Source organism: Solea solea, chromosome 1, assembly GCF_958295425.1.
Source record: "Solea solea chromosome 1, fSolSol10.1, whole genome shotgun sequence".
NCBI classification, from domain to species: Eukaryota; Metazoa; Chordata; class Actinopteri; order Pleuronectiformes; family Soleidae; genus Solea; species Solea solea.
The window spans coordinates 2633401-2649154 of NC_081134.1; the positions used below are offsets into that span (position 1 = coordinate 2633401).

At 41.3% G+C, this 15754-nt stretch overlaps 1 protein-coding gene across 1 annotated transcript in view; it reads left to right on the forward strand.

Moving 5' to 3' along the window:
• Nucleotides 1-7623: 7623 nt before the first annotated feature.
• LOC131462432 (neuropilin-1a-like) overlaps nucleotides 7624-15754 on the forward strand; it is a 79636-nt gene continuing 71505 nt past the window's right edge. The window contains exons 1-2 of the mRNA XM_058633659.1: nucleotides 7624-8371; nucleotides 9238-9412. Coding sequence (XP_058489642.1) covers nucleotides 8305-8371; nucleotides 9238-9412 — 242 coding nt within the window. The 5' untranslated portion in view covers nucleotides 7624-8304. The remainder of the gene's footprint in view (nucleotides 8372-9237; nucleotides 9413-15754) is intronic.

The window sequence follows — 15754 nt, forward strand, 5'->3', positions numbered from 1 at the left end:
TGAGAACCATTGTTTAGAGATTTAAAAGTATAGTATTGATGTAATGAGCTGCTGTTGCTGTGTTTTGCATTGAGACTGTGTCCAGCAGAAGAACTCTCCACACTAACTGTGTAAATTCTGCAAAGCGTCCAACTTTTACTGCCTCGGTCTTGGTCTTGTCTCGGTCTCGACCCCTCAAAGTCTTGGTCTTGTCTCGGTCTCGATACACTGTGGTCTTGGTCTCGACTTGGTCTCGGTTATGGTGGTCTTGACTACAACACACATACACCCATATATGTCCACTGACCCACCTGTAACGCCAACAAGTAACCATTAAAGAACGTTTAAGGAACCTCTCTGTGTCCTGCTCTCTGATCGTAGCCCCTGTCCTCGAAGTGCTATCAAGCCAGCACATTCCCAGAGTACCCACTCTATCACACTAACACAGTCTCAGGTGTGTGCCTTTAAATCCTACACATGCTTCAGTGAATGCAGCATGTGGAGAACGTGTGTTTCAGTGCATGTGCATAATAACCGGTTACGTACATGCCCGGTGTTGGCCACTGGGCTCCGTGCTACTTCTTGCTCTCAGCAGTCGACCGCGGGCAGCCTAATGGATCACTGTCACTGCCTCCTGTAATTACTGTGATATGACTGTGTCATTATAGAAATGCTGCCCCTCCTCCATCATGCATGTGTGTGTGTGTGTGTGTGTGTGTACCCACGTGTATGTGCACCGATGTAGGACATAAAGACAGGTTATACATCAGTGGATACATCAGTCCAACACGGCGTCTGTGGGGGTGTTGCTGCACATAATGACAGTTCACTGGACAGCGGGAACCAACGAGTCTGTTTCCTCACTTTCCTCTGATTCTGGGAGGCTAACAAAGGCTAGTTTGAAACTACAGTGGTTTAACCCTTTAGAGTTCCGAGGGACATTTTGTGCCATTCTGTTTTTTAATTGTCAACCCAGTTTGTCTGTATTGAATAAATATAGCTCAAATTTGTCAGAGTATATTCATTGTTGGACAAATTTAGACCTGATATTTCATATTTTTACAGCAGTTTCTGGGAAGGTGACATTTTCTGCCTCTAGGAACAAATTATTAAGGATATTAAAGAGTTCAACTTCTATTTGTCACTGAAACAGAAACTCTGTAATAGCGCATTGGTTGGTGCCAATAAGGAGCCTATACACTTTGGAATAGTGTTAAAAATGAACTATTTTGGTGTTAAGTTAATGCGTATTTCACTCTTTCATATATGTAACACTTGGTGATTTAGACTGAAATGGTGTTAAATTGGCTCCGACTTTAACGCTGCAGATTTTACTGCACATTTTTCATAGTAATACAAAGTGCAGATATTGTGTTATCTAGTAGCTGAACATGAAAGGAAGATATCATGCTTTATGTTGTGGTGGACGTCTGCACTAGAGCTGCAACTAACGATTATTTCCATAATAATCGAGGAATCGTTTGGTCCATAAAATATCAGAAAATGTTCAAAAATGTCGATCAGTGCCTGAAACCTGGAAATGATGCTGTTCTCAGAAGTCTTGTTTTGATTCTCTTTTAATGATTTCTTTGTTTTATGGAGCAAAGAAATGAAGAATATATTCACATTTAAGAAGCTGAAACAATGAGAAATCTTGTTTTTAATCATGAAAAACCCATTCATTGATTCTTAATTGAGGTATTGTTTCAGCTCTAGTCTGCACCTTCACCCTCTGCCGAGATGACAATTTTAAAAACACACAACATTTGATTTCACAAAACTTCTAAATACCACTCCAGAGGCTGACATCATCAGTCCAGCTCCCACTAAGCTCTTCTGATGAGCTTTCATCCAGTGGGTTCCTCCTCTACTGCAGCGATCTCTCCAGAGAACACAGAATCTGTGGCAACAGAAACAGACAGTAGGATACAGCATAATCTTCACTTCGTCAGTGCTCCAGAACTACAACTCCCATGAGGCTTTGCTTTGCGTGCCAGTGGCGAAGTTTCACAGAAAAGCATATCATCTAGTGAAGAAATCCTTCATATACAGTATACAGTACATTTCATCTGACCATAAAGACTAAAGGTTTTAAAAATATACAGCTGTAATGTTCATTTCAGAAACAAACTGAATGGATTTTTTGGGGATTTTAATTCAACTGTTTGTTGTTGTTGATGAAATGTTCATTTAGTGAACATTCCTCCTTGTTCCTCACCATTAGTAGTGATTATTCAAACAGTAGATGTGCATCAAGCTTTCTTTACTTGTTGTAGATGTGAAAACTGTCCAGTAAAAACATAAAACTACGTACTTCAGTTTAACCAAATCCCCAGGATGCAGATGTTGCACCTTCTGCAAAACCACAAACAAAATAACCAATACGACAGTGTTTGAACGGATTGTTGTGAGAAAGTGAGTGTGATGATCACTATTTTCTGTTTATTAGTGTGCAGGGAAAATGGATAATGGAAGAACCAAGCATGAACACATTACCTAAAGTTCTCTGTGAGGGTTGGATGGTACAGAGTGTCGCACTTTAGTGTTAGTATCATACACAAAGCTTTGGATCCAATGCTGTGTTTACAGCCTTCTCTCCAGGTGTCATGTAGTTTTCAGACTGCAGCAAGTTTAGGTCTAAACCAAGGTTACAATCATTTTGGATCTAGTTTTGACTTTTTGCCTTTAAAAATGACTTAGTTTTAAGAGCGGGTTGGCTAGGATTATATTTTTTGTAATATGGAGTATTTGCAAGTAGGTGCAAGATTCAAAAAGGTGATAAGTATTCAAATATAATTTTTCAAAACTGCTGGCAGAGAGAATACACTTCAGATGAACCCAAAAGGATTATGTATGAAAACTAAGCCCATCTACACTTTCACTACAATTTTAATAAACACACAATTCTGTTTCAGTGAGTTTTCCTTTTTTTTAAACTTTAAAACGTTTTGTTTTTTTCATTTTCGTTATTTCATTAGTTTCCGTTAACGATAATAACCTTGTCTGAACACTACCAATCTGTCCTGAATGCGTCCAGATCACAGAAACCACATTCAGAGGTGGTTTGAGGACACAATTTGAACGTGATTTGTCCTCAGAATGGTCTCATTCAGCTGAGGCGTTGCTCTGTGCACAACCTCCACTCTCACAATTCTATGATACATTGAAAACTATTCTTTTTCTGCTCTACTCACCACACCACACTCTCTCATAATTCACCTCGGCACAAACGCACTTCTTTTAATTAATAGACACAAACTAGCAACAGCGTTATTTATTAGGCTGTTATTGGCCTTCTATTAAATCCTGATTAACAGCTCTGAATCCTTGGAACTGCTTGTAAATCTGTGGGATTGATACAGAAGGAAAGTGTTGTCAGTGTTTCAGAGCTCAGATCTGTTAATGGAGGTTCTGCTCTGCAGCTTGCGTCACAAACACGAGGCTATTTCAGTTTCAGTCATGTGTGGCAGTGCCATGAGCGTCTTATGCTGCCAGTGTTTTTTTCCCCCTATTGTCTCAACTCCAGCGTGCAGGAAATTATCAGAAAACTAAATCAAAGAATCTCAAAGAAAATCATATTTGAACTCTGCCTGGAAACATGAAGCCCTTGTTATTATCTTTGGGTCGTAACTCTAACTGTTTCCGAGACGTAATCGTGTGTGCATTTGCTGCTCCATGTCCTTCGTGTTCAGCCACTCATGTGCCGATCTCTCTGTTTTTATTTCACTCACTCACTCCATCATTCTTCACTTTTCATCCATGTTCTCACACATATTTATCTTGCTGTCAAGCGTGACATCTCTTTCTTTCGGTGATTGGGTTCGAGCAGATGAGTTTAGCTCAAGTCTTCTGACTGCAGGAGCCAAATTAGGCACTTTTCCACGAGTCAGATTGTGTTAAAACTATAATTAGTTCAGGTTTTGTCTGAGTTTTATTATGTTTTGTTGACATCTGTGTAAGATTCCAGTGTTGTTAAGTTTAACAGATCAGCTGCTCACCTGTCAGTTATTTACCACTTACTTTACTGTGGTTTTTAGGGTCGTTGCAGTAAAAGACTTCTGTTTTGCATGTCACCGTAATTCACACACACACACACACAGGATTTGCATTCTTTGTGTGGACACATGCACATAATGCATTCCCTAACACAGCGGTCTGTATCCTTCAGGATGAAAAGAGCCATTTTTGTCCCCTCTCCAACCAAATCACTCTATTTGACCCACAAAATGAAGATAGAGATACAGATATACTATATATCTATCTATAAATTGCAGCAGGAAAGTCTGTCTGTCTGTCTGTCTGTCTGTCTGTCTGTCTGTTATTCACATATCTCTCAAACTCAAGTTGGACATTGTTTGGTTAGGAATGCAAAAGACAGCGTTAAATATATCGGTGAAAGAAGCACACATTGGCTTTCGCCGCTCTACTGTAGCCACGCCCCCTCTCACTCACACTCACACAGCACTGTTGGCTACCTGTGAGGATAACATGTGTACATGTTACATAACATGTAAAACATGTGCAATAAACTGACACTTTGAATAGCCCAGTCTTTAGACTTTGAATAAACAAACGACAATTGCGACTGCAAGGTCCCAAATTTAAGCGAGCGATAATGGTCGGACGCTACAGAATCCCACAACCGGCTACAGACAACAAGTTACAGACAGAACAGCATGTTACCACTCTAAAAAGTAACAATGAGCACTCAAACACACCAAACCAACAATTTACTGAAAACACACACAAAAACAGATTTTGCACGGGCACTGCAATAGTACGCTAGTTTACATTTATGAAATTCAAGAACTATAAAAAGAAAAGTGTTGACATTTTCATTGTTGTTCATACCCAACCTCTTATAAAGTAAGAGAAATAAATGAACCCACTTTGAAATAAATGAAGCAATATTTGGATTGTGTGTAATTCATGCTTGAGAAAACCTGCCGGTGGATCCAAAGGGAACAACTGCAAGTTTGTTTGTGGAGGCTTTTTTTAATATTGCATTTGGTCCTCACATGGTGAAAATGTCCTCACAAAGACAGGTTTGTGTGACAGTTAGTTAAGACATGCAAACACACACTGGTGTTAAACCTACGGCTCTCTGTTGTTTGACACGTGCGTGCATGCATCGCCAATCGTGCGATTTGACTGTGGTGAAAACCTAATGGAGGCTTTTAGACCATTGCGGTCGGACACAGTCTGGGTAATTAACGAGAAGCACTGCGGTGATGTCACGCGCGGGTCACACACAGGTCAGACAATGATGTCATGCTCGCTTCAAAAGTGCACTGTCGAGTAATCTTAGTATCCTGGAGGAATAAACTGTCCGAACGCCGACCTGTCGCAGATTATATCGTCTAAAAATAATGTGTGATCAAAGAGAGATGACATAATCCTTACATCACTGTTGACTCATTCAGTGTCGCCGTTCATTTTGTGACCAACCACTTATTTAGTTATATCATGGTATAAATAATGTTAACACACACACACACTGGTTTCCATGGCTTCAGAGGACATTGACTTATATTCATTTCCTGGAGACTTACCATAACCTTAACCATAATTACCATAACCTTAACCATAATTAACCTAACCCTGACCTCAGCCTAACTTTAAAACATGTCTTCACCTTAAAATATAGTCATTTACTTTATATAAGGACTTGATTTTTGTCCCCGGTAATGTGACTGAGTAACTAGATCCAGGTCCCCATAACATAGGAATACCAGGTACTGCACACACACACACACACACACACAATTGTGGATTTACGAGTCCATGAGATTATAGTGTATTTCCATCCTGGATTTTGTGCATATTCTGAAACACACACACTCACAAAAACACACTGATCCCAAACTTAATTGTGTATTTTTGTAATGAAATCTAATTTACTGCAAAAACTACTCGTACTGTATATTGATGAACTCATACTAATATATGAAGTACTCCTGTAAATGACAATATCCAGTCGGATTTTCCTCCACAGTTATTTATTTCTGGTGTAAATCTTCTCCAGAGATTCCGGCCTTGAATTGAACAAAGCGGCGGAGTGATTCATCTGCAGACAGCAGCTGACATTCAGGAAAACTAAATGCTTCTTGTTTGCAAAGAGCAGAGCACAACAAGGGTTCCGTTGGAGCGTAAACAGCCGTAATGAATGAGGCGGCATCAGCAGAGTGCAGCGAGCCATCAGCGGCTGCTATAAGTGTCCGATAATCACATTCTCAGTTCATGTGTGTTTATCCAGCGAAGGTGAGCAAACAAACATTCATTATTACAGTCACTGTAATTCTGCTGAAGCTCCAGCACTGAGGTCATAAATCTGAACATGTCCCATTTATCTACATGTGATAGTTTTCATGTGTCACAGCAGTTGTTTCTCGGCTATCTTTCTTCACATGTGTATGTTTTGGTTGTGTTTACCCACAATTCCCTGCGTTGTAGTCCACTTCCTGCATTTGGTTCACATGAAGGGAACTGAGACGGACCAGAGTTCGCTTTTTTGGTGCCGGATTTTCCGAGCAAACGAACTAGGGTTTGGATTAAGAAGGGCTGGTGTGATCAGGGATCTCAAACTCGCGGCCCACAGTCCAAATTCAGCCCGCCACTATGAATCAAGTGATAATGAGTCATTTCTGTATGATTTGTTAAATAAATAGATCAATTTTTCAACATGAATACATTTTTATTGTGAACAATATATCGTTCCACATCAACAGAAAGACAAATATTGTTATTATTGTGTTATCATGATGGAATTTCCTGATATAATTGTAAGCTTATTATCCACCCCTGCCCTTAAAAATGTTAAGTCTATAACCTTAACATAACTTTCTTGTGGGGGCTAAAAAGTCACTTTCTTATTATTCACTGGCATTAATATGAGTCATATTTCATGTGCCGTGTGTGCTTGTTAAGATAACTGCTTGTTAATGAGAGTTAAGCATAATCTAATATGACAGCTGTCTGTCGGCTGCTTATCTTGCCACAAATCCTCAGCTTCCTCCAGATATTGAGTTTATAGTGACGTTGCTGTTCCTACTAACAGTCACAGTAGAATGAGTTTCACATTTAAGTTTTTTTTTTAATGTTCAATGTTAAAGTCTTTATATTGAACAATAAATAAGCCTAATAATAAACCAGTGTTGTATTTCTTTTTAGAACTTTAGTCTTCCAAACCTCAGTATTATGATAATGTGAATAAACCCATTTGTTGACAATAATCTGTTGACAAAAACGAAATGGCAATTACGTAACACTCACAGCTACTAAGTAGTTTGCTTTTTATAAGCACTTTGTTGATTCATTTTACATTTATTCATCTACATGTTGTGTTATTAGGGCCTGAAAATACTGGCCCTTTATAATCATGTGCACGCCACTGCCAGTAAGTAATATTATTATTTTTTTTTTTTCACCTAAAAACATAAAGTATCCAGACATGAGTGAGACAGTCCTCTCACGGGGTAAACGGATGAGGACGTGTTGACACTGGTGGACACTGCCCACTCTCTCAGACCCACATGCCAGCGTGAGTTTGCGTGCGCACTCTTTCAGCTCCAGCCCTGCCCGCCCGCCCGCCCGCCTGTATGTGTGCGTGCGTCGGGAGCGCACAGAGGGCGCACGGGTGTCAGTTTGCTCCAGCTCCTCATAGCGGTCGGTCGCTCGCTGCTGGTTGCGCGCTCACTCACTCTCTCTCACACACACACACACACGCAGTGGAGGCAGGAATTTTTGGGGAGTGGAAATTCCACTGTTACTTTCGCGGCTCGAGTCGTGTCGCTGGCATTCAGCAGTCCGAGCAGACAGAGACAGACAGACAGAGAGAGAGACAGAGACAGAGAGACAGACAGAGCTGGAGGTCTGAGGGAGAAAAGCTGCGCTCCGATGTTCTCCGCGCTTGGTTTTTACTGAACACCGACCCACTCGTGATTCTGTTCCTTTTCGACTTGGAAGTAACAGCATCAGCGGTGCTCTGCTCTCAGAAGTGAGAGGTTTGATGAAGAATCTTTGGCGCACAGCTGCCGCTATTGGCGAGCGGATTTCTCCCTTTTGACTCTCGCCTCTGTGTTCGGATTATACTCTCTATCGTTTCGTTTTCTCCGGGAGATTGTTAACTTGCTCCCTGTCAGACGCAGCAGGGCTCCTGGTGCTGAAGCCCGCAGGATGCTGGAAAACCTACAACCACCACATCTCTACCTTTGAGAAAATCCTCTTCCCCTGTTTTTGGACCTAAAATCGCTCTGGACGTTGTTGTCTTTAATTTATCCTTTTTAATTTTTTTTTATTTTCTGTGTTGAACACAATCTGACAAGGATGCTTTGTGGATTTCTATTGTTCCTTTTTAGCCAAGTCCTCTTGGTTGCTTCGTTGACACAGACTGGTAGGTTCTAACATTATGACTATTGACAACAAGCAGCCTGTCTTTATATGTATATATTATATATATTATTTATATGTATATGTATATATATTATATATATATATATATCGATTTATTTTGCGTCATTGTTGCCTCTCACCTGTTCTACATCTGTCTGCAGCGTCTGCACGGATTCAGTTGAAATACTTCTCCTCCAATTCCTCTCACACTGGAATAAAGAATTTGGAATATCATACAAAATGCACCAAAACAAGACACATTAAGGGTGTTTATTGTGTTGAAATAGTTACAAAGTACTTCACAATGAGTACAAACTCACACCAAAGATGCAATGTGTTGGTGCTGGTGATTATAGTAGAAATATGGCACATTTTCTACGAGCTTCGGCTCAGGGTTGCGCTGGAGCGTTTGCGCTGGAGCGTTTGCGCTTTAGCGCGCCTTGTTGCCGCCGGAGCTCAGTCTTATAGGCTTCGACATGTTGGTTTGATAAATCATTCACTGAGAAATTTAAATGTACTCATTCTGCACAAGCAGCAGCCACTTATTATTTTCACACACACACACATTATTATGGGATGCAGGGGCAGAAACCCACAGCACCTTTTATCACCTGTTTTCAGGACGATGGCACTTGGCAGATGTTTAATTTATAGCCCCAAAGGTATGGATTTGGTGTATGAATCCTCACTGTATATGTTGACAGGTTGAGATACAGAGGCATAGGTGTTTTATGAGGCTTTTCTACCTTCATGTTTGCTCATGACACATGTGCCAACACTGTGCTACACATTTGAGTTATTATCATTTTTTTTCTCTGTCAAACACTCAAACAAAACCCCGCTGACGAACTTTCTCCTGTGCTGCAGATAAATGTGGGGGAAACATAGAGATAGACATCGCGGACTACCTGACCTCCCCGGGCTATCCCGGCGCCTACCCGCCCTCCCAGCAGTGCGTGTGGGTGATAACCGCGCCAGAGCCTGGTCAGAAGATCCTCATCAACTTCAACCCACATTTTGACCTGGAGGACAGAGACTGCAAGTAAGAGTTCAACCTCTCTCTCTCTCTCTCTCTCTCTCTCTCTCTCTTCCTCACCCCTCCTCTACTCTCCCCTCCTCTCAATCCTGCCTGGATACAGCGTGAAACTCTGCCACCTATTGGTCAAGGAGTTACACATCTGCTTCCAGAGAAGTGGAGGTTTATAACACAGGGTTCAGAGGCTGTGATGGTGATGGTTATGTAAGATGAAATGGAGTTTGAGTTTTATAATTCGTCTGCATCATGAATTCAGACAAAACAAAACGAATCCAGAGGACGATTGTTTGTAATTTCATCCGGAGGAAAGTTGTTACTGTCTGTATGTGGAGGAATAATCTGGATGGCGCTCATCTGGATTTGCTTTGGGAGAAATAGAAGCTCCAGGTTCTGATTTAATCAGATTATTCAGATCGTTGGAGGAACTGTTTTTGTGTAAACTGCAGATGTTGAAAGAGAAACAAACACGAGCAGATGTGTTTGTCTGAAGCCGGTTGGTGCTTGTTCATCAATTACTGCAGAGATGCGTCTTCAGACTGATGTCAGGTGACAGCATTGTAGCACGTTGTGAATATCATGGATCGTTTCAGCCGTTCATGGAGTTAAATTGTGACGTAAAATGTCACATATGTACTTTTTTTTAAACTTTGTTTATAGATTTATGACTTTTTCTTGTCTTGTGTTTGTGGATGAACTGTTTCTGCAGCTTGAGTTTCCCTCTGGGAGATTCATTAATTATGTTGGACTGCTTTCAATTGAAGAATAAATTGGAGGATTTCCACTTTTCACTATTTTATGTTTGAGTGAAAATAATTCCTTGGATGTTGATATTTTGAGGTTAACGACACACTGACACATTTAATGGACCAAACAACTAATCAATGAATCAAGAGAATAAGTGACAGATTACTCAGTTGTGAAGATAATTGTTGTTTTTGACATTGGTGTAGTGGTGAGTGCTGTTGCCTTTTCATCAAAAAGACCTTGGGTCTTTCTTCATGGAGTTTAACATGTTCTCCCTGTGTGCCAGTGGGTTTTCTCCAGGTTCTCCATGCAGAGGTTAAATGGACACTCTAAGTTGACTGTAGGTGTGACAGTGAATGGTTGTTTGTCTCTGTGTGGCCCTGCGATGACAGGATGAACCGAATGAACCGATGAAACCGTCCGCCCCATATCACCTGGGACTGGCATCAGCGATCACGCGACCTCCATGTGGAGGATAAATAACTGAACGACAGAGTGTACAGTGTTTCCCAGCATCATCGTGAGTGTTTAATTCCACAGACATCAGTCAGGAGGATGTTTTGGGTTGTTCTTGTGTAGCGGTGCTTATAACCCTGCAAATCTGCAAACAAGTACCCACACACACACACACACACAACTTCTCTTTGACACCGAAACACACATTCGATTGTGTGCATCCACACAACAACCCCTGTGTTGCTCCTCACCATAAATAAGCCGGCTTTTATGTCGGCTCCTCTGTCTTTTTTAAAAGCTCCATAAACGGCTCCTGTGTAAATCACGCGACTGCCTGTCCGGCGCGGTCACACAGATGGGCTCCTCCTCATACTATTGGATCATGTTGCACCGCCAAGGGACTAATAAACCATTAGCCTCCCAGACAGATAGTGGATATTGTGTTGGTCAGTGGATTACACACACACACACACACACACACACACCTTACACCCGTGTTGAAAACAGCCATTCTCTGCAATGACCTTATTTTCTGTCATAACTCAGGCAGCAATTTAAGTACGCAATCATGCCGTTTAAGTACTTAATGAAACGCAATAAATCGTGGTGATAAAGTTTTTTAGGTCAGTGTCTGGCACCACCAACAGCACGTTGTTCGCTTAAATGACTCTTTCGTAGGTTAATGTGCTGGAATATGGCGGTAATATACTAGATTATGACTTCATCGGGGCTTAACACCAGCTAATTGTTTCTCTCTTATGTTACTGTCTTATGTGATGTAAGAGTGGGCAGGGTCTCCATGTCTCCAGAGATCCAGAGAAGTGTCTTCAGGTGTAAAATGAGTAGAACGGTATAGAGCACAGGTGCACAGTTGTCACAGTTCCCTGCCTCTGATCTGCCACAAGTCCATGATCAGCTGTTTCACTTTCACCCCGCAGTCGTTCAGATAAAACAAATCCCGGATCTTTTCACCACCGTTGGGTCTTGTTAGTTGCTGAGGAGATAATCAGCTTCCTGTTTACGCCTTCTTTTATTATCTTAATTGGTGGATGTTTTTGAATACAGTGGAAGTGCAACATGCAAATCATGTACATACAGTAAATGCCCCCGTGCCTGTAACGGCAAGGTCAGGGAAAGAAAATGAAAAGGAGCTATAATAAAACATTGAGAAAATAATAAATAACAGTAATTAATAATAAGTCATAAGCATAACACATATATGTATACACATACACATACACATACAAAAAATAAAAACTCATTTTAGACATTTTAACCCTTTGCATGCAGCAGATGAATGCATCACATCCAATTTCCACACCGACCCTCACTCTGTTGTCATTAATGTCACTCAATGTACACATGCACAAGTCCACACATATGTGTAATACACACACACACACACACACACACAGATGTGTTGGTCCAGGGCACATTCAGAGAAGGGAAACTGTCACTAAAAGGCCCTCAAATTCTCGGGAAGGTTTCTAGAAGCAGATTACGTCTGACGTGGAGCTGAAACGCTCATCCAGACACATGTTTTCATTTGAAACCAAACCATGTGGCTTCTATTCCACTACAATTCAATCTCATTTCTTTAGTGCTGTTTACAAACAAAGCAAAAGATGGACAGGGGTGAAAACATGACTTGCAATGTGGACTTATTGCAAGATCGAAGAAGTGTAAAAGACTGCATCACATCACTGCATACTCAAGGCTGTGGTATAAGTATTGTTATTGGTCGTGAAAAAGGTCTGGAAAATGGTCCACAGTGATCGTCTCCTGCTTGTGAAAAGCCTCTAGTCGTGTCGTCTCTTTATTTTGGCCACACACACACACACGTCCAAGACTTGATGAGCTTGCAGTCAAGTGAGCAAACGTTTCCACATGGTGACTAACAGACGCAGTCAGTGCTGCAGGAGTCAGGCCTGTGGCCACCCTGCAGCCACCTCCACGTACCAATCGGCTGTTTTCTTTTGCTCGCTGGGTTTTCCTGATTTGTTGTGTGAGTTTATGTTGGATGATGACGGCGTGTATCTCATGGCTCTGTGACTTGGCAGGAGCAGTGTTGTTTTTGGGAGGGAGTCAAATGTTTGTAATATGCCCATTAAAGGGGGCGAGGGGGGGGGGGGGGGGGGCGTAAGCCTTTGGCGATACCGCAGTCCTACTTCAAAATTTCCTGAGATGATACTTAGAGTTTTTATTTCACTGCGTGATACCACTGCTCCTCGATGCCAGCTCCAAAACATGATCCTGCAGCCTGTGCAGCCATGATCGGAAAAAGCAACATAATATTATAATGTTTTACCATCAGTTTGAAAAGTGAAATGTGGTACATTAACTTCTTCACACACTGGATATTAAGCCTCTGCTCTGCTTAAGTGTCCGTGAGCAAGACACTGAATCCTAATTAGTTTCTAATTTGATCACGCAAAATGTTATTTTCTATTAATTACAGCTGGAACTAATGTCTCAAACTTGTCATGAGGATGTTAAAAGTGATTACACAGTGTAAGGGTGCTGGAAAGATGACACAGTCCTTGTTGATATTGATCCGCGACACAGTAAATCGTTCTCTCACTGTGTTATTCTCTTCACCACTGGATCAGGGTTTGTGTAGAAAAATGATGACTCAGTTTACGGCGCAAAGGAACTCCGTTATTCTGTCTCCGAGCCACTGCAGAGGATAGATTCTTGTATCTGCCGTGTTTTTCACAGCAGGAGTTTTAATAATGACACAACACAACACGGGCTCTGTGGTAAAGTGTGTGTGTCCTTATCCGTGTTTTTTTACGTGACCAAACAGGGACCAAGTTGTCGGTTCACTAATTAAAGGTACACTGTGTCAAATTTAATTCAGTTACATTTTATTTGTATAGTATCAGTTCATGACGTTCATGGACTCAAGGAGCAAGAACTCAGACAGAAAGTAGAAGAGAACGTAGGAAAATGTTGTTATTTTAAAGGAATTTATGGATCTATTAACAGAAAGTATTTTCTAATGAAGGTATTATCATTATTATGAGTTAAGAACTGTGTTATTAGGCCGGCCTAAAGCGTGGTGTCTGGCTGCAGAGTTTAGTAGAGCTATGTCTGTTATGGTTGACGACAAAGCAAGAGTTGCTAAACATCATCAACGGGGAAGACGACCATATCAGAGAGTTCCTTGTGCTGTGTAGTGTTTGAGCTTAACTCATAAACATGATTTGATTTAGTGCCTCTTAATATAATAATATAAAATTATTAGTATAATTTTATAAAATATAAAAACTTTTTTGTGTCCGATACAGTCATTTTAGACCATTTAGCTACTGTTAACAACACGTTTGTGCTGAGTCATTTCAAAGACATCATTCTCCGACTGTGTAACAAATATTGTTTGTAATAAACAGCCAAAACATGACTCAGCTAAAATGCTGATTTTCACCTAGATCTTTACAGTCTGTGCAGAGTGAAGTGATTTTTGGATTGTATCTGATCTGGATACTTGACCGATATCCAATCGAATGATTTTGATAATATCTGACCGATACTGATTCCCACCCTCGATGCCACTAAATCCTATACACTGGCATCATTTTTTGGAACATGTTGTGTGTATACAAAATAATCAACTAAGAGTTTTATCAGCGTATAAGAAATGTAACACAGAGCTAAAGAATATTCGTATTTTTGTCATTAGCATTTATCTCTGTCGTCTGTCTACAACATACAGCTATGGGCAGTAGGAGTTGTCCCCTAATTGAAATGTATTGTTAGAATGACATACCCCCTCCTCCCCCTCATCCTGCTCCTCCTCCTCCTCCCCCTCCTCCATCAGATAGCATGTCACTGCCTGCCCATTTCTTCCAGTCCCATAATTTAATTACTGGACCAAAATGGAAAAACATGTTCCAGTGCTGTGAAACATGTCTGTCGTTTTACCAGCCAAACAAAGAAACCAAAGCACTGGCGTCCACAAGCAAACGCTGGGTACATTTCAGACATCTGTGGCAGAAAATGTCCTCCCTGCCCACCCCTTCCTCATGACCCAGCATTTGTAATTATGATCCTTAATTACAGCATTTTTAAAATGACACGGGTGATTCATGAAGAAAGAAAGGAGGGGAATTTGGAGGATTTGTTTTTTTACCAGCTTGGAAACAATCAACATCTTTGGGGGGGAAAAAGACATTGTAGCTTCATGTTGTCAGACTAATAAATGATATTGTAAGGATAAAATTAGAGGGCTTTTGGAGGATTAATTAATAAATCCTTCAAAAGCTTCTGTGTAAGCGTCGACAACCTTTCACTCCCTCGAACTCTCAAGTGGCACAGTTTCTGCTCGGTGAACAGACGTCGGTTTAAATGAGAACCAGTAACACTTTTGTTCAGACACACTAAGATCCGTCAGCCAATCTGGAGCGCCACCAGAACAACTCTTGTCTCACGTCCACGTCGTCTGAAATAGCGCGGCCTGACAAAGTGAATCCCCGCAGAGTGCGGCAAAATAGAGCAGAGGCTCGGCTAAGGAACATGCGTCGGTGGCAGGATAATTTGGGACATCTTTTTAGGAGTTGGCTGAACTGTTTCCTCCTACGTGAAGCTGCACTGGCACAGTGTGCGTGACACACATACACATAACAAACACACACATACAGGCTGCACAAACTCTCTGTCATGTACAGTGTGCTTCACCATGCATACTCCAGCATTCCAGCATACACACTCTCGTGCACGTTTAAACAAGCACAGCGGTGCCCAGAAGGGAAAATCCACCATTTACACCTTTATATGGGATGAATTAGGATTCTGAGGTTGAGTTTGATGCAATTTTCTTGTCCTTTGTGGGCAAGATTACAAACATTAAAGTGTTCGGTGTCTGCCAAACACACAGTTTCATTCATGCATAAACGAGGCTTCATGTCCGTCATGTGGTCCGTGCGTGCCGACCGGGTTTCTCGTTCGCTTCCATTTCACAATATTCAATGTTTTGTTGTTCTTGTTGTTGGAATAAAGACACTTCAGACCTGAAGTGTGGCATATATGTGGGCTGTTAGAGGCACTAGCAGTGTTTCAGTGACAGAAGTTACACACTGGAGCTTTATTGGCGTCTTCTAAAGGCCCTGGTATACTTTTGTGACCCTGGTATACTCGAGCGTCAGGGTC